Here is a 24,821-nt window from a genome sequence, read left to right as displayed (position 1 = left end):
GTGCACATATAGTTTTCAATTCCGCAAAATCTTTCATTAGCTTTAATTTTGCAAGGTGTCCCATAAATTTGTATACTTCGGTTGTCATATTTCATTTCCCTCTCATTGCAACTTCAATTGCGCCAATTGTCAAGTGCACCCTTTGGTCCACTTCCGGTCGTGCCTGCCTGCCTGCCTGTTGCTACACGCTCTCCCACAGCAGCCTATGCACAAATTTGACTCAAAGTCAACGACTTCCGCTCGCGCAGGTCGAAGAGCGACCAGGGCAACCAGGGCGACCAGAGGAAGCGTAGCAAATTACTTAATTAAATGGACAATTAACACCCGATCAACATCGTGTGCTAGCCGCAGGAACAGGGGAAAATGGCACAGGCCAAGCCAAGAGGCAGAACAAACATGGGCGGGGGCAACAGCAGGGGCAGCATGAGTAATGTGGGCAACAGTGAAAATATCTGTAAATTAATATGCGCACAAGATGCAAATTGCTTGTGGCCAAAGACACGGCAGCACCAGCAGCAACTTGCAACTGCAACAGCAGAAGCAGAAGCAGCGTTAAATTAACATAAATTGAATTGCATTTGCATTTGCTGCACGTTGAGCCGCTTTGCGGTTGTTGCGGTTGCGCAGTCAAAAGCAAATGTTGCTGCGCTTGGCTGCCAGCACTTGTTGCAGCAACAGCAACAGCAGCAGCAGCAGCAACTGCAACAGCAACAACAAATGCGTGTCAATTAGCGTTGATGATGCGTGCTTAAAAGCAATGAGAAATGGATTTTACAGGCACTTGTCAGTGTGTTTCAATTCCATTTTGTTTGACAATTGCTTTAACAACAACAGCAACAACAACAATAATATCAATAACAACAGCAGCAACAACAATAACAACGGCATATCAAGTGGAAGTGTAAAGTGTATAGAAAACGAATGAGAAATAAATAAAAAGATATATGCAAAGCCCAACAACAACAAGGGAATTAATAAGCAAAAGTTCGTGATAACAACATTAACAACAAAACAAAATGCCCTGACTAATCGACAACAATAACAACAACAACAGCAACGTTATAAATACGAAAATATATTTAAAAAAATTGTTATCTGGGCATCGGCTAATTAATGGCCAATTTGTGTGCGTTACTTGTGCCAAAAAGTTGTGGTTAAGCAACAACAACAACGACAAAAACAACAATAACAAACAACTACCAGCAGAAGGAACTAAACTGCGCACCAGCATCGTCTGCAAAAGCAGGCGGCAACACGTTGAAAAACGCGCACAGAATGTACAAAATGTTTAGAAAACATTTTCGCCGAAAATCAACAAAAGGCAATACAACGACAACAACAGCAACAACAGAAACAACAACGAGAACAACAACAGCAACAACAACAACAACTGGCAGCCTGAGAATGTCTGCATCGAGGCAACGGCAACGGCAGCGGCCACGGCAGACAACAGCGCTGCGATCGCTGATCGACGATTGCCGATCATTAAAGTCTGCCTGCAACTTAATTGCTTTAATTTTAATATTGTTAGTCCATAAGGTAAGCAAAGCCCCCCAACAACAAGCCCAAGAATTCACCAGCAACCATCAAAAAGAGTTCACATGCAAAAAAACAGAAAAACAAAAAAACAGCAAAACAAAAATAACTTTAGTCCAAATATGCGGGTGTTGCCTCAATTCGTGTTGATTTCTCGTTAGCCAAATTTGAGTTGATTAAACTTTTGGCTGGTTGTGCTGCCGAAGGCACTAAACGACTATGGGTGTGTGTGTGTGTGCGTGTGTGGGTGGGTGTGTGTGTGTGTGTGTGGATGTGGGAACTGATCGATGAGGGTGCTGAAATTGTAGAATTGCAAACATGACAAAGCGACAATCTATTTTTATTAGTGCATATTAGTTTTTATTGTGGACTATAATTAAGGGCAACAATTGATTGTTGTGTTTACCAATATTATTAGTATGGGATATAGTGAAAAGCCCTCTTGCCTACTTGTAAATGGCAATAGCTGCGATGGTCTTTGTTTAAGACACCTCAATGTCCACTAGTCAGAGTTTCAAGCCCGGACTTGGTTATATTCCTGGTTTAATACATCTCATTTACTAAGCGCGGAAAATACTAAAAATTAGCCAGCTTTAAATATATCCTATATAAAGCCAATAAGCTATCAGCTTTTACCTTCATCATTGTTTAGACCCATTCGCCTAAATAAGATCAAATCAAAAAAATATTAAAAGCAAATTTAAATCGGCATAACATGTTTAGTGGTACAATAAAGAGAACAGATTTTTAAACCCTCAAAAAAAAAAATATATATATATATATATAAATACATAGGTTTCAATCAATTATAGCTTATAAATATAACTAACTATTGAACATTTTTAAACTAAATTTTATTGAATAATAAAAAATATTTGCCCTTAAAAAAAAATGTTTTAAAACTTTCAATAGAAGTTGCTTTTTGTTTTTAATGAGTGTGAAATTAAATTTGGTTTTTTCAATAAACTTGTCTTATTTAAAGTTTCTTCAAGATTATCATTCATAATATTGAATATTTTTGCAAACTATCCATTTTTAAATAAGATTTGTAATTATATTATGATGTACTTGTTCCTTAATAATATATTCCTTAAACTCAAATATTTTCTAATCTATGCAAACAAATTCTAAAACATAAAATAATAGAATTCATATTTAAACCCACATAATATGTTGAAGCTGCAAAAGAATAAAAAAAAATTGATATAAATTTTCGAGCTACGATTTAAAAATGCTAAAACTAAGTCAAATAATTATTTGCATCTCCCAATAGTCACAAGTTGGACATAAATTGTATATTAGATTTCATTTGGCTCAATAAAGCTACTAAAAAACGAATGCCCTTAATGAAAACTTCGTTAATTAAGCACCATATGAAACTGTCTAAAACCCATTAAGTTTTGTAAAATTTATATTATTGCTTTTATTGCTGGTATAAAGCCATAAAGCTTAACAATAGATTGATGTGAAAAGTTGTTGCTGAAGAACAAAATAAATTTAATTTCTCTTGTACAATTGATCTAAATTGATCTACTGTAGAACATCTACATCGGACATTAATGTATGTAAACCTGGATTTACATTACATAATCCTTAGTATTTGGGTAATGATGATACTCGGAACTATTTAACTACAAGTTACAAGTGGCTGCCAAATGGTTTTTTAACCTTGCCGCTGGTTCGGCCAGTTCCCACAGCAGCAGCGGCAGCAGCAACGGTAGTCGTTGGCCACATTTTTGATTTTTAGGGGCGTAGACATCATAAAGTGTTATACAAAGTGCCTAAACATGTATTGAGATGCCAGCGGAGATGCCTGCGAGGCAATTAAACAGCAACGGTCAAAGATACATAAAATTAATCGCGTTGCCAGCGATCAAGAAAAAACACAAACAACAATTTGATTAATACGCGAGCAGCAGACCAGGCATTAGAATGCCCAGGCCTAATCCACAACACAGGGCTATCAAATTGATTATACACATTTATCTGAGTCCCCGCGGCAACAGCAGCAGCAGCAGCAGCAGCAGCAGCAGCTCTTGAGTGCATTGATTTCGGTTAAGGCTGGCGATAAAAGTTGCCGTCAAATGAGAAATGGCTGTTTAAATGGGCATTCCACTTGGTATTGGTTAACTCAACATTTTTTTTTTTTTGGGTGCTGCAACTATTTAGTTGTTAATTAAGCAAATAAAAAGTTCAACATTTTGTGGCAGCGATTAATGTTCGCTTCCAGGAAACAAGAACAGCAACAATAACTGACAGCTGACTGCTTACTGCTCACTGCTGACTGCTGCCTGCAGTGATTACTGCTCAGTGAGTGTCACTGGTCACGGGGCGTATTAACCCAGTTTGCAGCTTGGCCAGGAATCTGAGCTTAAGAAAAGAAAAACTTGTTAAAGCTACCCTCATAAGGCCTGACATTTATTGATCATAAGCTGCGTATTAAACTGGCAGCGGCGGCAACTGTTGAAGATATTCAAAAAGATTTTTTTTCTTTTTGCCTTTCGAAAGTCCCACAAAATGAGTTGGCGAAACGCGCATTCAGCTCCCACGATCGTTTTGTTTGTACAAGTTGTTGTTGTTGTTGCTGTTGTTGTTGTTGTTGGTGTTTATCGCATCGCTTTAAGCACCAACAAAACGTTGCGCGTTGCAGTTGCTGCCTCATTAGGGCAAAAATTATTGTTGCCGGCGCCAGCTGATGAAAATATAATTACGTGATCTTAAATTGTAATTTCACATAAATTTGCATTTAACTTCATTAACAACTACATTTAGGCTTCTTTTTTTTTTATATGTAGCACAAGGCTCAAGATGTAACCAAATATTTAACTTGTTATGCCCTAAGCCCATTGAAAATTGTTAAAGAGGCAATAATTTATTTATTTATTTATAAAATCTCAATCCATAGTTACAAACTTTGTTGCTAAGCAATAGTAACAGAAGATTAGCTGTAAATAAAAGAATTTTAACACCAGATATAAAAAAAATAAAAAAAAAATAGTTACAAATTTTATAATAAAGGGAATTAAACTAGCTAGGGCAAAAGGGTATAATGTTTTTGTGCGAATGTATGTAACAGGCAGAAAGTATGTATATTCTTGCTCAGAACGATGAGCTCAGTTGATCCAGCTATTTTCGTTAGTCTGTCGAGATCAAAGACAACCAAAGCTAGAGACTTTAAATACATATTCTCGTATACCATTTCTCCCATTTTCACAATACCGATAAGTCCGATTTTAAGCATTATTCGATTGTTGAAGGAGCTCGACACATCAAACTTGGTATATAATTTTTCGTATGGTATATAGCAATTGGGAATTTTTTGATATCTCCACCCATTTTACCCAGGATAAGGCTAATTTTTAAAGCTTAAGCCTTGCAGTTTGTTATATACAAACAGTTGGGTACCTTTTATGGGGGCTGATAATTTCATAAAGATCGGCTTATACGCACCGAAGCTATTCCAATATACATTTCTCATGGTATGAAGCATTGGTATGAATGTAGAAACAGAGTATCGAGCAGTCGTCTACTCCCGACTCGGGCACTCTTACTTGTTTTTATATTAATATATATTTTGTGAACCAATTCACTTTTTGGGATTTTTTGGCGCCGCATTACTAATCGTTAGGGGCATTTCATGGACATTATCTAATCGAATTGATAACGTCAAAGTTTGTCTCGAATATTAGCGCTTGATTGCGAGTATGTGAAAATCGGTGGCTGCAGCTGTGGCAGCTGCACTTGCCGCACTGTGGCAGCGACAGCGGCAGATCTCATGAATGAAAATACAGGCGCAAAAGAAATGTGATAAATAAATAAGTAAGCAGGCACAGAATATATGCAGGCAAACCGGTTCGACAGATCCGATCAAGAATCCAATCAACTTGCCGCTGGGGCACTGACCAAACGTGCAGCACAATGCGGCAAACAAAAGGCACAACTCCGAACTGAGAACTGAGAACTCAGAACTCAGAACAGCATCAACGGCCAAGACTGTGGCAAGTGGCAAGCATTGACTGCATTGATTGATCTATGGGTTGATCAACAATGCGCGCGGCTGCTCGACAACTTCAACTGGAATATCAACAGCCACACGAACGACAACAGCAACAACAACAACAACAACTTCAACTGCAGCTTTAACATTTTTTATGCTGCTTTTTTTGCCGCACAGGTGCACGCCAAGAAGTGCGTCTGGCCAAGCGGGCAACTGCCGTTAGGCTGGTCCTGAGCCCGAGCAGAGCCTGCGACAGGCCTTTGGCTAAATTGCAATTTATTTCTAATAAACTTATCAACGCTGCCAGCTACCAGCAACCAAAAAGCCAACAAATGCCGCCGCCTTTGACAATAAATTTCGTGAAATATGAAACCATAAAAGTTGCCAGCTAAAAGTTTTCATTAGCATATTTTCTGAGCCGCGGCCCAGGCGACTGCCTGAAAGTCGGACTTGTAATGAACCCTAAACTACAAAGTTGATGGCACTGGCCATGAGCGAGGATTGGCGAGGTGAAAGAGAGTAAGAGAGGTGTGTGGAGGGGGGAGGGGGGGGGGTCTAAAATATGAGCAACCATTATGCAGAAATAGTTAAACTTTATGTGCAATCTCTCAATGGATGGCGATCTAATGTGTTATTAATTTTATGGCAAATGCGCTTATCGATAGGCTCTTGATTTGCAGTGGTGACTCGCTACCAGTTGGGCAACACAAAAGACATTCTAAATTATACAAGCGGCTGGATATCTCGTTTGATTAAGTGTGCCACAACCACAGAGAATAGCCAAACAATTTTGTGTACAGTTAAAGCGCCTTTGAGTTTGAAAATATTTCTCATTATTTTCATGTTTCATTTGCCGGCAGATTTATCAAGACAGACTACACAGTCGCCTCCATGCCTGTTTCCAATCTGCGTCTGGCGCTCCTTTCATTTGCCTACAAGAAAAAAATCAAGAAATATACACACACATATATAGATGTATATATATTTTCATCCATTTTGAATTTCTTTCTCGTGTTTTTAATTAAAACCTCTACCGTAGCCCAATCAGAGCGCCCTAGGTGGCTTATTAGTTTTTACAACAAGCGAACGAGCGCTGCGAAAGACGGCGGTGTTGAGCATATTATTTGATATTGGTAAGGGGCAAGGGGGCAAGGGGGCACGGGGTAAGAGTCTCTCGGGAAATGGGGGGGAATTTTGGTCTTGTACGCTTATTTAGCTTATGGCTTCGTTATGGGCCGTGATTGATTTGAACGATTCGAAATTTGTGTTTACATGTTTTTTTTTGATTTGTTTTTTCCTATGTTTTGGCTGCGGCTTATTGCTGATGATGTACCTTTCGATTTTTACAGATATCCGCAGCTGGTAACTTCGAGCTGGAAATATTAGAAATCTCAAATACGAATAGCCATCTACTAAGCGGCTACTGCTGCGGTGTACCCACAGAATTACGCGCCACCAAGACGACGGGTAAGTAACGCCCATCCAAAAATATATAAGTATAATTATCATCTACTCTATACTAAGTATATACATATATAGCCGTTGCATAACTGACACACATTTTAATCTGGCACACAATAATTTTTTCATATTATAATTCTCTTATCGCTAAGTATTATTTGTATTGTGCTCAAGGTCATATATGTGCGAGTATTTTTCTGGAAGATTGGGCATTTTTTTTGCATGTAGAAAGTTTAAAACAATATTTAAAATTTTTGGAAATATGAACTTGATATTTACTCAAAAACATGACTTTTGTCAAATACCAAAGCGGAGCATTTTTTAATCGAGTTAAAAGGTTTTTTTTTAACATTTTGAAAAGCATTTTTCAAATTTATTAAAAAACTTGATCTATACCGAATCTTGAGACAAATTGATCTTGTCTAAATTATATTATATAGATGCCAATCTACTAAAGGTTATGTGTTTTAATTCGAGTTCAAGTTTTTCGTAAATAGATTCTACAGAACTTTTTAATATTTCGATTGATAAATTTAAACTATATAATCATACAGAAGGACTGAAAGAATAGGTATAAAAAATATAATCAATAATTTGTGTCTTATTTTTTGTAGATATTAAAGAAAAGAGGAAAGCAGATGTTATATAATGCATTCATTTTAGTAAAAGTATCTAGTTTTAGTTTACTTAACCCTCTTAAGTAATCAACATATTTAAGTGCTTGGCCTTCTTTCTGTTAACCTATTCTACATAATAAATATATATTTCACTTTTTCAGGCTGTTCGCCCTGCACAACGGCATTTAGACTGTGCTTAAAGGAGTATCAGACAACGGAACAAGGCGTCAGCATATCGACGGGCTGCTCATTTGGCAACTCCACCACGAAGATACTTGGCGGCTCGAGCTTTGTGCTCAGTGATCCGGGCGTGGGTGCCATTGTCTTGCCCTTCACATTTCGCTGGACGGTAAGTTGTTCGTCTTCTTCTTCTTGTTGCTGTTGTTGTTGTTTTTGTGAGCAACGAAACGGAACCAAAGCCCGTAATCCCCTCTTCCCATGCCCCTGCCCCTGTATACAAAAACGCACACTTTTGGCACGAGCTGGCGCATTGATAGCGCTGTTGGAGAACTGTGGCTGTTCCGCATGGAGCACACAGACGCTGCTCGTCATCGCGGAATTTCTAGCGATAAACCCGAGAGCTAGCAACCGGCGGCAGCAACTGCAACAGTGATAAGCACTGGGGCAAGTACTTGGTAGTCTATTGCTCTTACGATCTACGGAGAGTGTATCGCAGTTTCCGCTAAACTAAGAAACCCCGAAAAAAAACCCAAGTAAATAAAAAGAGAGATTTATTATAGAGTCGCTTGCGTGGGTTGTTTACTTGGCTAGAAGTAGGGTTATTATGAAAAATAAAAATAAAAGTTCGAGTCATGTTTAGACTTATGGCTTTGGAAAATATATATACTATATACCCTATACCCTATACTTAGTTATGTGGCAAATAAATCACAGGCCGGTGGCATTAAAAAGCCGCTTACTCGTTGCGGTAGCCGCATATAAAAGGCAATTAAAAGTTATGTTTTATTAGTATATTTTTCTTCGTTGTATTTTTTTAAGCCTCTTTCAGTGCACAGCGCCTTCACCCTCGTCTCTGATTCTGGGCCTGGCATTAATTAAGTGCGCATAATGCGGGCTTATGACTGCTAAAACGTGGCATATTTCGACTGTTCTGGTTCCGTCGCGCTATAAAACATGAACCAAGTCCACAGAGGCAGCTGCCTTCGAATGTAACCTGGCTGGGGCGTAGCTGCCAGTTTTGAAATTAACTTCATTTTATACTCTGTTCACAATGTGAAAAGCCTATATTGGTTTCAGCTGCTTGCTAATAAAGCTAACAAGCCATAAATGCGCGTGAATATCCGCGTCTGACACAGTGTTAAAGTTGTTTTGAGCACGCCCATTAGGCGCAGGAATCTATAACTACACCAAATTAAGAGCTAGGGTTATTGGATTGGAATTCTATAGAGCTCCTCTAAAGATTGATACAAATATTGGGCACGCTCCCACGAATTGCGCAAATTGAGCTTTCCATTTGAATTAATCGGTAATAAGACTGTGAACAGAGTATTGCACAGTTGGTTGCACCCGACTGCAACGTTGTTACATGCTTTAATGTTAGCTAGGTTTTTTTTCTTTCTTTTTTTCCGCCTTATTTAAAAAACGGCAATGTTTTGGTAATGTACAAACACAAAACTAACTTGGTTAACAATTACACGCCTTCGTCGACACTGCCAACTAATTCTGCTGATGGCCATAAGCCAAACGTTGGCGGCGACGTCGACAGCGACTGCGACTGCGACTGCGACTGCGACAGCGACGTCGGCATGCGCATGCGCCGTCGTTTACATTAAGCGACTCTCGGCTAGGGAGCTGCCGGCGCGCATGCGTCAGAGCCGGCTCTGGGGCTGGGGCTGGGGTCTGCTGTTCTGTTGTTCTGGAGTTCGAGTCCGAGTTCGAGTCTGAATCTAAGTCTGTGCCGGCGCAGTGTCGTGGTCGTGGCCTGAAGTGCGGACAACCTGTTTCGTGGGAACATTACCTTGTCGCGCTTGTCGCTTGGCCGATGGCGATACGTTACGCTTCGCTATGGTTTCGCTTTAATCTTGGCTTGGCTGCCTGCCTGCAGTGCTCACATATGTCTGCATGTGTGTGAATGTGAATTCTGTGTGTGTGTGTGTGTGCCTTATGCGCGACTCTTTGCTGCCACAAACGAAACCTGGCAAATGTTTGCCCTGGCGTCGGCTTTGGCAAATTCTGCATACAACGGCAATATTTGCTCGGGCGCACAGACAAATCTCAAGAAGCCTTTCACAAAATCACGAAATCTTCAAAAAAATAAAAAATCAAGCTGCCGATATAAGCGAGTTGTTACTTTTGTTGTTGCTCTCTGTTGGATGCGTCGCAATTGTCCCACTTTTTATTGAATGACTGTTTTTTTTTTTTTAATTTCGGGTGAGGAGGGGAGGGGGGGCGGTGGTCTTCGACTGAGTTGATTGAGTGAATGGCACGTTAAAACTTATAAACATGACTTATGAAATACTTCAAACACTTGGAACAAGTTGAAGCTGCAGCAGCTACAACATCATCAGTAGTACCCACACAGCCCCGCCAGCGAACCAAACTTCAATGTAACTGTCAAATACAAACTCCAACAGGCCCATCGAACTCTTTGAAAGCATGAAAAAAATAATATAAATACTCTATGAATTTCACTTGACAATATTTTCAACTGTTTGTTGGAGTGCGCGTGCGCAATCATCAAAATTCTCGAGTGGAATTTTCTGCTCTTGCTCCACTTTTATGCATACATGTACATATATTCGAGTGTATGGGCCAGATGAATGGCATTCCCATAGTTACCTAGGCTCCATTTTCAGCCGGACTGCCCCCACATGAAGCGCTATATTTGGAGTTGTCCCCTTACACAGAAAAAAAAAAGAAGCTTTCGTTTATAAAGAAACATACGTAAATGGTCCAATGTCATTGATAAAACCACGAATGAAAGTGGGTAGGTTATTTGTCGAGCTCAGCTGTTGTGTTGGTCTTCTCGTTGTTGTCGATGTGCCGAATGGCTGCCAAGTATGGTCATCTTCTTGACAGTTTGTAAACATTTCAGTGGCCAATTGAAAGCTCAATGATGCTGTCTTGATTGCTACTTGATTTTGTTCAGAATTGATCAGATCTTAAGTGAAAATGTTTATTTATATATAGATCAACAATAGTCTTTTTGCTACTTTAAGTTTCTACACACATGTAGGTTTTTAACATAAAATGTTAGTTTACAGAAATAGTTGAATTATGCTATTAACATATGTTAAGAAGAGCAACTGTTAGTAACAGAGCGAATTAATATTTCTATGCCTTATAACTTATAAAAGTGGCATAAGAAGCGAATATTATGCAAAAGAATGTTAAACTCTTCTAAAAAATTGATTAATCTATAGCAAATCATCTAAATGTCTACAAGGGTATTACATCTTTACTCAATTTATGTGTATAATATCATTTATATGTTCGTGCTTCCCCCGCAGCAGACTTTGCGATTAGTGACAGTTGGCGCGTGTCTGTTTGTCGGAGTATTGAAATCCGAAACCAATTCAACGCCATTTTCAATTGAAAAACTTCCGCTGGCCATGCGCGCCGGCAAGTCAAGATTTTTTAGCATGCGCCCGCCCGGAAGAGCGAACCGCTGTGAGATCTGAAATTATGACAGCGGGAAATTGAATGGAAATTCGAGCAGCATCACAATTGCTGGATAGTTTTTGGTTTTTGTTTTGTTGTTACAAACTGTGTCAAGTTGCTACAGCGACAACAGTTGGACTGCTTTGTAATTAGCCAATGTCTGCTTTGGACTGATTTAGTGTCGCGCCGCCAGGCCAATTACATGGGAACAAGGCAACCAAGTCGTCGCCTTCGTGGCCTCCTCTGCCGCCTTCTTCGATTGCTAAATGAGCATTTCCTGGCATCCAGCTGCGCAGACGACAACGACGCCGTCGACGTAGTAGTGGACGTTTAATTGCTTTTTGTGCCACGAGAAATCTTCTGGCGCAGCTCAGTTGCCCAGTTCCTCAGTTGCCCAGGTCCTCAGTTGCCCAGTTGGCAATTACAACAACACAAACAGCGAGTCTTCAATTTTTATGCGCGCATGCAGAAAAAAGCAAAAAATTTGTTTTGGTCGGCCAATTGCACTGAATGCCTTCCACTCTGTGGATTGGAGATGAACGCGAGTCAGAGGTCTCTAATACGACACGGAATTATCTCGAATCACAGCTTGGAAGAACACTACGAGGAACTTCTTATAATTTAATTGGCGTTCAACTTTCCAAATTTATAGAGATATTTTTTTTGTTTTTCTATTGAGCCTTGATATCAAATGCCAATTTTTAATAATGTCTAATTTATTTAACATTTAAATATATGTATTTTTAATATATATATTATTATATATTTAATTTAATTTAACTGTTTTCAATTATTCATTTATTATTAACATGCCAAATTTCATATTATCACGAATTTTATTTCAATAAAATTATTTAATAATTATCTTTTCTTAATTCTATTATTAAATGTTAACTTTAGTTTAATTTAATTTTACTTTTAAGAGTTTTTTTTTATCTCTATTAGGCTTCAAATACAAATATTTAAAAATTATGAGATCTTTGCTATTAATGCTTATTTTTCATGTTTCCTCCTTTATAGTTTATTGAATATTAGTGTTAGTTTTAATTAATTTATTTTTTTTTTTTATTCTATTATTATTTATATCAAATGAAATCAGTTGATCAATTGGATATTTTTTATAATTATGAAAAGGTGATAATATATACCAATTTTATTATTAACAGCAATTAAATCTCAATTTTATTTATTAGACTAATTAAGCTCTTTTCTATATGTTAATGCTAACATTATTTTAATTACTTTTTTACTGATTGTTATTCTGTTATCCTTAACTCAAACATGACGTGTTGCCTGTTCGTGTCACGAAAGGAAAGACTGCACGCAGACAGCTCTAATGCCACAACATGCACTCGCCGACAGTGTTTAGAAAGTTTTTGTTGCTTTGTTTTGCGTGAAATTAAAGTGTTTGTTTGTGCATTTGGTTTTTGGTCTGCTCGTTTGTTTGTTTGCTTGTTGTTTGCCTGGCGTTGTCTTCATTTGCATCAGTTCGGCAACTGGAGATTAAACTGTCCATTAGCGTCAACACTGAGCCGAGACGAATGCCAAACCCACCTTGTGTCGCTGCCTCTGCCCCGCATCGAATTAATGCTGCAATTTCTAACTTATTCGTTTTCGTTTTCTTCTCCCCTGCATTGTTCAATTACAGAAGTCGTTTACGCTGATACTCCAGGCGTTGGACATGTACAACACATCCTATCCAGGTAAGTGCGGTGGCAATTGCAATTGCCGCTTGTTCAACGTGCCTCTTGCTGCTGCTGCTGCTGCTGCCGCTGTTGTTGTTGCGGTTGTTGTTGGTCGTTTGTGTTGTGCACACCATTTGGCTTAATTAGCACAGAATCAGGAGCGCAAACGCAGCCCATAACAATAAGAGCCAACAGCGGCAACAGCAACTATTGCCAGCCAATTGCGCGCAAAATGTTGTCAGCCATGTCTAAATCTTTGCCTCCCCGCTGCTAACCCTTTCCTTACCCACCAATCTACACAAATCCTGGACAACTTTTGTGGAACGCCAACGTTGATGCCACCATCGTCGCCGCTGCTGCTGTTGTTGTCGTCGTCGCCATCATCGTCGTCGCTGTTGCTGTTGCTGCCGCTGTCCAACAATTGTCATTGCCATGCAAATACAACACAATGCCAAAATGCAGATGCGGAAAGGTTAATTGAAGAAACATCATACTCGGGCGTGATACTGCCGTCGCCGGAGTGGAAGACACTGGACCACATTGGCCGCAACGCGCGCATCACCTACCGCGTCCGGGTGCAATGCGCCGTTACCTACTACAACACGACCTGCACGACCTTCTGTCGTCCGCGCGACGATCAGTTTGGTCACTATGCCTGCGGTTCGGAGGGTCAGAAGCTCTGTCTCAATGGCTGGCAGGGCGTCAACTGTGAGGAGGCCATTTGCAAGCCCGGCTGTGATCCCATACATGGCAAATGTGATCGACCCGGTGAATGCGAGTAAGTACTCAACATTGTAATTATCTTTCTACCTCTCTACCCTACCCTCATCTCTCCTGCCCTTACTCCCCCTTCCCGTTAACGATATGATTATGACACTTTTTGCGTCTGCGTGTGTCGAACAACTTTGGGGCGCCTTAATGGCCTGGCCCCCTTGGGGCAGATTGCTCACCATGTCGATGTTGGCCAGACATAGACACATACACAGACAGACACAGTTACAATGGCTGCTTTTCTTTTTATAGCACGATTAACCGCAGTGAAATGGGGGTTCTTTGGGTGTTTTTTTTTTTTTTTCAGCCACACAGGCCACAATAATAGTCCCAGCGGATGTGTAAATAGTTGTCAAGCTGATGTACCACATTCAGGGTTGGGAAAGTTTCTTTTACATCTATTTTTGCAATACGCTTAAAGTGACTCCAGCTGACAGACATGAGAAAAATACCTAAGCAAAGCATTAACTAGCTATAATCGATAGTACAGTATTGGTCTGGCATTTTAATAGGATAACATTTAAAATATGTGTAAATGGGTTTAAAGCTAATCTACTCTGTCGAGTAACTAACTCCAACTGGCCTTTCAATATTCAGGACTATGGAATTGCTCTAAGACAACCTAATCTCTTATCGATAGCTTTATTGGCCCAAGTGATGGAAAACCTTTCTCCGACGGTTCAGAAATAATCTTGAGCATAAAAAGAAAATCATGATTATTTCCAAGAAAGCAAGGATAATCATTTGTCCAGCAGTTGAGTCAATAAAATAATCGATAATAGGAAATTGTAATCGTAGCTTATCCTGGCTTAGAATTAAGGAAGCTGTCGACAAACATAAATTAGTTCAAAGTTTTGGGCACCTTTAGTTGAGAGAAGTTATAATTAGAATATTTACTGAGTACCTCTTGAATCGGAACTAATTGTTAATGTGAAGAAACTTAAAAGAAGGCAAATTATCGAAATTCTTAGCTTGCATCGATTTATAGATGGCACATAACAAGCACAGCTTCAATATAGTCAAGTGGAAGTCGCCTCTCAGTGTAGAGTTCACATTATTGTTAACCGAAATGCCGCAAAAATAATTTTAAAATACCCCATCAGGTATATGGCCTTAGCAACGATCCATAGGAAAATCTAGCTAGCTATCGCTATGAAGTTGTAAGCAGCTTTAATCTGCAATCAAGAGTCATCGATGTTGCACTTTCCACACTGCCATTCTCAAAGCGATGCTGCGGCTTTTCAAGCAATGCCACAGTCTGATCCGGCCTCTTAGCTTTTGGCTGCTAATCAAACACCCGCACGATGGCCAATGCTCCACAGCACTGCATTGCTCTACCTTTGGCTTTGCGCGCCCCCTCCCCTTCTCGCAGACTAACTCTCTTCAAGTACCTGTGCCCGTGCCCGTGCCCGCGGCCGCGGCCGTCGCCAAGTGAATGGTCATGCCGGCTGCCAGAAAACAACATGAACGGTTGCCAGCCAGGCAGGAGCAGAGCGCGGCTGGCGAGCAGTTGCATCCGCAGGCGGCAGCAGCACGAAAAAACGTTTGTGGTTTTGTGGAATTGTTGTTGTTGTTGTGGTTGTTGTTGCCGTTGTTAATGTTTGAGCGTAACACAGAATACGTGAGCCAGCGGCCATGATTGCATTTCTCAGCCAACAGTGCCACAGTCGCTCGTCAGTCAGCAGCGGCTGCCCCCCTACCCTGCCCTAACCCTCGCCTATCATCCACTCCACTCCTCTCCCCTATGCCATAAACCACTCTTCCAAGACCGCCTTGGCATTGGGTCCTGGCGCGCTGATTCTAAATAGCAATAATTAGCGTGGCCTAGAAACCATCAAAAACCAGTCAAATGTTGCAACAACTTGCAGCAGATTTCCGACGCTCGCTCCACAGATTTTTCGCACAGCCTCGCGAACAGCCAGCAACAAGCAGCAACAATTATAAGCCAGAAGAAAAATTACTTTGCTGTTTGCACGTTGCTGGCCCATTTGCGCTCGCCGCACTGCAATAGATTCGTTTACAGATAACAACAGGCTGCTGTTTTAATGAAATCATAAATTATAGACATCGAACAGCGCTCGGCTCGGACCCAAGATTCAGCTCAAACGTATCCAAGCCACCCGGCTATCTCCGGCCACGCCATGCCCGCTTGTAGAGTTAGCACCTCGACTGGCGGCCGGCGGTTGTCGGTTGTCGGTTGCCGGCGATAACTCGATGGCCAGGCAATTTAACTTTGATCCCTGCACTTTGGCGTGTTGTGGCGATAAAATCGCAGCATCAACGGCAACACAAATCCATTCGGTTAGTGGAAAAGACCTTTCCTAGCATTCAATGCTCTTCCAGCCAAGGCTAAAGTTCAAAGTGACCCAATTCAGTGATTCGAAGACTTGACATGCGTTCCCATGCAAATTGACACATCGCCACGGCTTTGGAAATGCATAAATGATTGAGTTTCCCAGCGACGACTTCAGAACACTTTATAGAGGAGTGTCCAGCCATAAGCGGGCTGAGATACTAGCAAGACCTGAGCTCTAAAGCCTGGGAAATTCATAGCATTTGCCAGTGAGAAGCACAATAGACAATTGATTCTACTTAATAATAATAGTCCACATATTTATTTCCAATACCACAATTTTTTTTTAGTTTGAAATTTATCCCCCTATTCCACACAAATTGCTTTGCATGCTAAATTGAAAATTCACATATAGTAGATCAGCTCTTCCCTTTTAATATCATTCGTTGTAGCTCGAAAACTAATAACAAGCTTGTCTTTCCCATCATTTTAACCAGGTGTCGACCCGGCTGGCGTGGCCCCTTGTGCAATGAGTGCATGGTCTATCCGGGCTGTAAGCATGGTTCCTGCAATGGCAGCGCCTGGAAATGCGTATGCGATACGAATTGGGGTGGCATATTATGCGATCAAGGTAAGCGAACCGATCTGAGCCCAGCTGAGCCTTGGCAATTACTAAAGCAGCCAACACCTGGTCCATGGCATGGCCAATGACATTGATAGTATCAATGCCTGCTCGATGCTGTTGCATATTTTAAAGTATCGCTTGGTTTTCTTCGCTCAGATTTAAATTACTGTGGCACCCATGAACCCTGCAAGCATGGCGGCACCTGCGAGAACACCGCACCGGATCAATATCGGTGCACATGCGCCGAGGGACTGTCGGGTGAGCAGTGCGAGATTGTGGAGCATCCATGCGCCACACAGCCCTGTCGCAATGGCGGGACGTGCACGCTCAAGGTAAGCCCTCAATTTATAGATATTTATACATATATATATTTTCGCGCAGTGCCATAAAATAATTTAATATGCCGCCGGCTTTCGCCATGCTCTTGTACTTCATCTACTAAAAATACTGCCACATTGGCTCTACTACTCCGCAGCTAACGAATGCAACCAGGCCGCCAACATATCGCGTCATGCGTGGCATGAGCTCCTCCATGGGCAAACCGATAAGCCGTCGCAATTCAATACGCAGCCTGGCGGGCCTGTTCCAGGAGTCGCAGAATGCCAGCGGCAATGGCTCCCAGCAGCAGCAGCAGCAGCAACTGCCGCCTCTGGCCGCGGAGTTCACTTGCGGCTGTGTGGCCGGCTGGACGGGACCAACATGTGAAATAAGTGAGTTTTGATTTAATTTTTCGCATTTGCCAGCGGGCTGCAGCACGCGATTAGCCACAGCCACATCCACAGCCACATCCACAGCCACAGCCACATCCACAGTCGAGCTCCACTCGATCATGCAATTGAGCACACACGCATTTGACTGTAGCGAAATGAAATGAAACGTAGCACGCACGCAGAGGCACCGCCGCCTGTTGTTGTTTGGGTTGTTGTAGTTGTTGTTGCCACGGTGGTCTGGCAAATTTGATTTTGCATTCCAATTGGAGCACGACCGAAGCACACATTCACCATTTCAACCACTTTAACCATATTAAACCATTTCAGCTAGTGCAATAAGCCGTAAGCTAATTAAGTTGCCGCTCTAAAATCAAAAGACTTAGGCAACGAACTTGCTGACCAACCATTTTGTGAGATACTTAAAGCAAGAAAAATGCTAAAATATTGAAATAGCTGTAAAGAGAGGGCAGCAAAATGCTGTTGTAGGAAACTTGCTGACCTCTGGCCGACCGAAGGGTCAAAGCAACATTATTTGGGGGTTTCACCTTATCGGGTTTCATTTATCAGCAAACAAACAAATGAGTTGCGTGCAGCAGAGGCAGCGTCTCTGTCGAGTGGTGGCCAGCGATTTCAGGCAAACGATAAGCAATGCACGCAGCTACCAATCCGCACGTCACTTTTGGCCCCCTTGGCCGCAGTTCAATGACTTGGGCAGCGTTTAAGCCACCTGCTTGACAAGGGCCCGGACCGCATCAAGTCGAGCGGGCTGAACAACAAAATCAACACATTTGCACTTGAGCCTCGAATGCCACTTAACCAATCGTTGACTCTCTCTCTCTCTCTCTTTCTTTCTTTCTCTCTCTCCCTTTCTCTCTCTCTCTCTCTTCTATTACAGATATCGACGAGTGTGCTGGAGGTCCCTGCGAGCATGGTGGCACTTGTGTCGATCTAATCGGCGGCTTTCGCTGCGAATGTCCGCCCGAGTGGCGCGGCGATGTCTGTCAGGTGGATGTGAACGAATGCGAGGCATCCTATGCGGCCTCCTTGCCGGCCAATACGCTGCTGACCACCACGGCCAGCGCCATTATTGCCAACAATCTGAGCAGCTCGGCCGCATTGCTGGCGGCTTTGACCAGCGCCGTGGCCGCCTCGAGCTCGGCTGGCGCGCATGGGCCCTGCATCAATGCGCGCGAATGCCTTAATCTGCCCGGCTCGTTCTCGTGCCTCTGCCTGGAGGGCTGGGGCGGCGCCACCTGTGCGGAGAATCTGGATGATTGTGTGGGCCAGTGCAAGAATGGCGCCAGTTGCATTGATCTGGTCAACGACTACCGTTGCGCATGCTCCGCTGGATACACGGGACGCGACTGCGAAACGGATATCGATGAGTGCGCCAACTCGCCCTGCCGCAACGGGGGCGAGTGTGTGGACATGGTGGGCAAATTTAACTGCATATGCCCGCTGGGCTATTCGGGCACCCTGTGCGAGGAGGCCAAGGATCATTGCACGCCCTCACCGTGCCTTCAGGGACGCTGCCTCAATACGCCCGGCAGCTACTATTGCCACTGTCCACCGGATCGCGCGGGCAAGCACTGCGAGCAGCTGCGTCCGCTCTGCTCGCAGCCACCTTGCAATGGTGAGTAGCTAATAGAACTGAAGGCCAAACAACAACCATAAGCCTAATCCACTCCTGTCTGTCAACCACAGAGGGCTGCTTTGCTAATGTCAGCGCGACAGCCAAGACGACCACGTCGACGACAACGGCAGGCGGCCAGCCCTGCAGCGGACATGGCAGCTGCGAGATGAGCGACGTGGGCACCTTCTGCAAATGTCATGTGGGCCACACCGGCACCTTCTGCGAGCACAGTGAGTAATCCACAGCGGCAGCAACATGCGCATACACACACACACACACACACACACAAACACACACACAGAAACCGAAACAGAAACAGCAAACTCATTAACTTTCTGCAGATCTCAACGAATGCTCGCCGAATCCTTGTCGAAATGGTGGAATTTGCCTTGACGGTGACGGCGACTTTACATGCGAGTGCATGTCGGGCTGGACAGGTGAGTCGCTGCAGTGCAGCCGCTGCTTAAGTGAACGTCAAAACCCGGGCGCAACAAGTGCAGCCAAATTATACGTAATCATAGCGAATCCTGAATACACTATCCTTGAAAGATCCTTAATGGGAATTCGGGCTAAGGACTAGTGCAAGCAGAAATGAATCGAACCCGAAACTCCAATTCCTTTTTTATTATGAACCGAACCTTGAACCAAACTAGTTGAACAGAAAACAGCTGAATCGAAGTCAGAACCAAACATTTTTTGTGCCCATCGCATAAATAACTTGCTTGCCAACTTGGAAAACTCGGTTCACGAAACGAGCCAAAGGGTAGTTTTTGTGGTGTGTAGATTCTAGCTACAAATTATACTTTGGCTTAGCTTTTTTTCTTTCTATTCAACCCAATTCATTCTAAAAAATTTTTCAATTTGACGCTATTCGTGCTATTACCACGAGCATTAAGCTGCTTGTTGCCAACTGTTTCACATAGTAAAAACGCATTTTGTTAGTGTATACAAACCTGATATAAGCTGACTGTCTGACTGGCGCATTATCAACGCTTTGGGAGCTTTAAATGAGCGCGAGACGAGAGTTGAGCACGTTAAGTGAGCTACACACACACGCACACACACACACAAATACTCGAATTGTCGGTCGCATTTATTTGAACATTGAAAGTCGGCAGTCATTACAGCTTCAATTTGTGGCGAATGCGGCAAACTGTGAGCGGCAATAATCTGCGCATTGGTCTCACTTTGCCACATGTGGCAGAGCTGTGGGGCATAGCCGAGCTTTGATGTGTTACATCCACCCGGGTAACGCACAAAGTTTTTTGCATGATTTATGTTTGTTTTCGATATGCGATTTGCATATTTCACGCGTTTCGCTTTTTTGTCACAGACACATAGCTTAAGATACTGATACATGGTTAAAGATACAGATACATTGATAGAAACAGCTACGGCTACGGCTACATCGATCTATGTCAGCGCACTTTTACTTTTACAATTTTCAATTAGCTGAAGCCTTGAATTGGCCATGGCTGATCTACATCCTATCGCAGTTTTTGTTTGTCAAGTTCGTTGCCTAAGTCTTTTGTTTTGCTCTGATATTTCTCAAACACGAACGACAACAGGAAAACGCTGCTCGGAACGCGCCACTGTTTGCTATGCGGGCCAGTGCCAAAATGGCGGCACCTGCATGCCAGGCGCTCCGGACAAGGCGCTGCAACCGCACTGCCGCTGTGCACCCGGCTGGACGGGCCTGTTCTGCGCGGAGGCCATCGACCAGTGCCGCGGCCAGCCCTGTCATAATGGCGGCACCTGCGAGTCGGGTGCCGGCTGGTTTCGCTGCTTGTGCGCCCAGGGCTTCTCGGGGCCCGATTGCCGTATTAATGTGAACGAGTGCTCGCCACAGCCTTGCCAGGGCGGCGCCACCTGCATCGATGGCATTGGCGGCTACACCTGCATCTGTCCACCAGGTCGGCATGGACTACGTTGCGAGATATGTGAGTGTTGTTAGTGAAGTATCTTAGCAGTTGGTTGACTAACTCTCCTCTCGCTTCCGCGCCCACAGTGCTCTCAGATCCCAAGTCCGCTTGCTTGAATGCTAGCAATACCATCTCACCATATGCGGCGCTCAATCAGAGCCAGAATTGGCTGGACATTGCCTTGACCGGACGCAGTGATGAGGATGAGCATTGTAATGCCTGCGTCTGTGAGAACGCCACCTCGCGTTGCACGAATCTCTGGTGCGGATTGGCCAATTGTTTCAAACTGGACCCGCTGTCCAAATCCTCGAATCTGTCGGGCGTCTGCAAGCAGCATGAGGTGTGTGTGCCGGCCCTGGGCGAAACCTGCCTGTCGCAGCCTTGTAGCGTGCGTGGTGACTGTCGCGCCTTGGAGCCTTCGCGGCGCGTGGCACCGCCCCGTTTGCCGGCCAAGGCCAGTTGCTGGCCCAACCAGGCGCTGGTTAACGAGAATTGCGCGCGGCTCACCATACTGCTGGACCTGGAGCGCGTTGGTAAGGGCGCCACCGTGGAGGGGCTGTGTTCCTTAGTGCGAGTGCTCCTGGCGGCGCGTCTGATAAAGCAGCCGCTGACCCCTCAGGCCAGTCCGGCTCAGGAGGAGGGTATGCTTATGGTTCTGTGCGATCTGAAGACAGGCACCAATGACACCATCGAGCTGACTGTGGTAAGTGACGAGCAGCAGCACTGCAGCAACAGCTCTTTAATCGATTTTATCTCCTACTCTTTTAGTCTTCCAGCAAGCTGAACGATCAGCAGCTGCCCGTGGCGGTGACCTTGCTGGGTGAGCTGCTCAGCTCGCGTCAACTGAATGGTATACAGCGACGCAATGAGCTGCAGCTGCAGCATGCGAAGCTGGCGGCACTCACCTCCATACTGGAGGTCAAGCTGGAGACGGCGCGCGTGGCTGATGGCAACAGCCACAGCCTGCTGATTGGCGTGCTGTGCGGCATCTTTATTGTCCTGGTGGGCTTCTCCGTATTCATTAGCCTCTACTGGAAACAGCGTCTGGCGTATCGCAGCAGCTCGGGCATGAATCTGACGCCGTCACTTGACGCCCTGCGCCACGAGGAGGAGAAGTCCAATAATCTGCAGAACGAAGAGAATCTGCGGCGATATACGAATCCCCTTAAAGGCAGCACCAGTTCACTGCGCGCTGGCACCGGCATGGAGCTCAGCCTGAATCCGGCGCCCGAGCTGGCGGCATCAGCGGCCAGCGGCTCGGCGCTGCATCGCTCGCAGCCGCTGTTTCCACCCTGCGACTTTGAGCGGGAGCTGGACGCAAGCACCGGACTGAAGCAGGCGCACAAGCGCAGCTCACAAATACTGCTGCACAAGACGCAGAACTCGGACATGAAAAAGAATACGGTCGGCTCGCTGGAGAGTCCACGCAAGGACTTTGGCAAACGTTCGATCAACTGCAAATCGCTGCCGCCGCCGGCCAGCGATGAAAGCGGCGATGTGCTAGCCACTGTGGTGGTCTAGGGCAAGCGATCTCAGCAACCACAGCCCACAGGCCCAAGGCCCTAGGCTCATTTCCGCTTAAAGTTCCTGGCATTTAGCCTGGCATTTCCGCTTGATGTGCAGCCAGCCATTGCCACAGCACGGGCGCGATTTCCAAGTGCATTAGTAGTGTAAATTAGCCTAAGGTTAGTTAGTTAGTTAGTTAGTTAGCTAGTTAGCTAGTTGCATAGTTAGTTAGTGGGTAAGTTAGTTAGTTAGTTTGGCTGCGTAGTTAGCATTTTGTGTTGCATTCTCTGTTAGTGTAATTTCAAATTCTTCTCTTCAACGCTAAGCAACATCCTACACAGTGTGATATTTAGTATAACCCAGACGCGCATATACTCGTATATAGTTTATCCAGTTTTTGGCCAAGCACAAGCCTGTACATAGCATAGCTCTAGGGTCCGGCGGTATAGAGCTACATAGTTAGGCATAGTTAGCAACTACATAAAACGACTTAGCTCTTAAGTTGTAAATAATTGTAAAATTGTAGTTACCGTTATTGTATTTTGTCTATCGAAAAACTAAACTTTAGCCGTAACAAGTTAGACCTAACAACAGCAGCAACAACAACAACAAATGGTTTATGTTTCGCTCGCAATAAATAATGTGTATATTCTTAAGTAATTCACGTACTGTATGTATTATATATAGTAATATTTATTTATTATTCTACTATAGCGCCAGTGCACTCTGTAAGCAGTTACTTTTGATCTAGCAGCAATAAAGCAATATCAACAATAATGATAAAAACATATAATTGAAATCGATTTACAATTGGGCATGTGTACAAAATATATAAGGAACATACCATATAATTAAATTTCTTCGAGCTATTTATTATAGTAAAGTAGTCGCTCTGAAATTTTTATAGTTTCAAAATCTGAGTTCCAATGGGAGATTAAAATTTATTTTAAATATAAAATGTTATTTAGGAACCTTATTCAAAATTTTTTCTTTTTTTATTTAAATAATATCACATGCACTAACATTAAAGCCATATCATTAATAATAGATAGAAGAAGGGAATTAAAGATAGAAAGAATAAAGAAAGAACATATATTCAAGCTGTAGGTATTATAAATATTTGTGTTGTAGAAATGACTTTTTTTATTTTTTAAAATTTCTTATTTTTTAATTTTTATTTTGACACATTAATATTAATAGGAATATACGAAAATATGTTTATATTTTGTTGCATGCTAACCCAATATTTTCCATTCTATAAATATTCTTCGATTTATCCACTATCGATGCCATTTCCTGTGCGTTTTGCTTGGCATAACTGAAATATTCGCAGTCGCGTTTGCAGCGACCGCATTTGAAATATGCGCTAATTGAATGTGAAAACAAAATGCGAGTTGGAACTACAGGACAGGACAGACAGGACAAGACATCGAGACAGCGTGGAGCTAAGCAGGCAGACTGACTGGCCAAAAGGAGCCAAAGAAAGCGAAATGGCCAAAGAGCAATGCATTTTGCGTTGTTTGGTTTCTAATTAAAATACCAAAAAGCCGAAAACAAAACTAAGCTCAATTGAGCTGAACGAGTCGAAAACCTGGGCCATTTCGTACCTTGAGAGCTCCAGAGGAACTGCCTGCCTTGTGTGTACATACGTGTATGTGCATATGTGCGTGTGTGTGTGTGTGAGTGTGTGTGTGCGTAGATTTCGAACAAAACGAAATGGCCGCGTTGTGCGTTGTTAATGAAGCAGAAAATGCCTGGAATTTTCGCTTGATTGTGGCTGTCGCGACGCGACGATCGACGCGGCGGCTTTTTGAGTTGCGGACTGAGTGTTTTATTTAGTTATTGAACGGCTAAGCCCAGGCCCAGAACAGCTAGCCAGAAGAGCGACAAGGCGGTCGCCCTTTTTGGTTGAAGAAGCGAAAATTTAGCAGCATTTTTGGCGCTTTTGTTGCAAGTTGTGCGCTGCATGTTGGTGGCTTGTTGTTGTTGTTTTTTTAATTAACGCGCGCTACGTTTTGAACATTTGAAGGGTCCCGAGTGCACATGATGGGCAAATAACTCATTGGAATTATGGAAGAAGCGGATGGCAAAAGCAAACGTCCACCCCAGTCGGCAGGCACCCAGGCCGCGGCAAAACTTGTCTGGGCCAGAACAGAACGTACATAAACTTTATCCGTCTATAATCTAAATATGTTTCGCTATAGCGCTGCGCTGTGCGCTGCTTTTCGTTGTTGTCGTGGCTGTTGCAACAATTTGCTGCAAATTGAAAGCCAATTACGTTGTTTGCAGCATGCCACGGCAATGGCAAGGCAAACTGGCAAAATTGCAGCCACAGCCAGAGGCAGAGGTAGAGGCAGAGGTAGAGCCAGAGGTAAAGGCTGAGGCAGAGGAAGAGACAGAGACGGTTGGCGCTGCCTTGGCCGTTCGCTCTCAGCAGACGACAT

General features: G+C 43.3%; 1 protein-coding gene across 1 annotated transcript; it reads left to right on the top strand.

Annotated features, from left to right (window-relative positions):
• The first annotated feature begins 908 nt into the window (after positions 1 to 908).
• Positions 909 to 23,154, top strand: Ser (Serrate). The gene is made up of 14 exons (XM_064692248.1): positions 909 to 1,539; positions 6,883 to 7,000; positions 7,773 to 7,960; positions 12,881 to 12,935; positions 13,380 to 13,695; positions 16,479 to 16,612; positions 16,763 to 16,938; positions 17,082 to 17,316; positions 18,212 to 18,949; positions 19,021 to 19,179; positions 19,291 to 19,386; positions 20,518 to 20,889; positions 20,958 to 21,574; positions 21,640 to 23,154. The coding sequence occupies exons 1-14, from the start codon at positions 1,276 to 1,278 to the stop codon at positions 22,390 to 22,392; spliced, it is 4,221 nt and encodes a 1,406-aa protein (XP_064548318.1). The 5' UTR covers positions 909 to 1,275; the 3' UTR covers positions 22,393 to 23,154.
• Positions 23,155 to 24,821: the final 1,667 nt, after the last annotated feature.

Source organism: Drosophila montana, unplaced genomic scaffold, assembly GCF_035044405.1.
Source record: "Drosophila montana isolate Dmon_TW-CO22-7 unplaced genomic scaffold, ASM3504440v1 contig_3541_1, whole genome shotgun sequence".
Taxonomy (NCBI): domain Eukaryota; kingdom Metazoa; phylum Arthropoda; class Insecta; order Diptera; family Drosophilidae; genus Drosophila; species Drosophila montana.
Note: the sequence above shows the minus strand (reverse complement) of the source record. Positions and strands in the feature narration are given on the sequence as shown.

Excerpts from the sequence above, each read along its gene's own strand:
- Ser (XM_064692248.1), top strand. The coding sequence starts at position 1,276 with ATGTACAAAATGTTTAGAAAACATTTTCGCCGAAAATCAACAAAAGGC. Across the intron at positions 12,936-13,379 it reads GTACAACACATCCTATCCAG|ATGCGGAAAGGTTAATTGAA; the intron begins GTAAGTGCGGTG and ends GCCAAAATGCAG. Across the intron at positions 20,890-20,957 it reads TGGACTACGTTGCGAGATAT|TGCTCTCAGATCCCAAGTCC; the intron begins GTGAGTGTTGTT and ends CCGCGCCCACAG.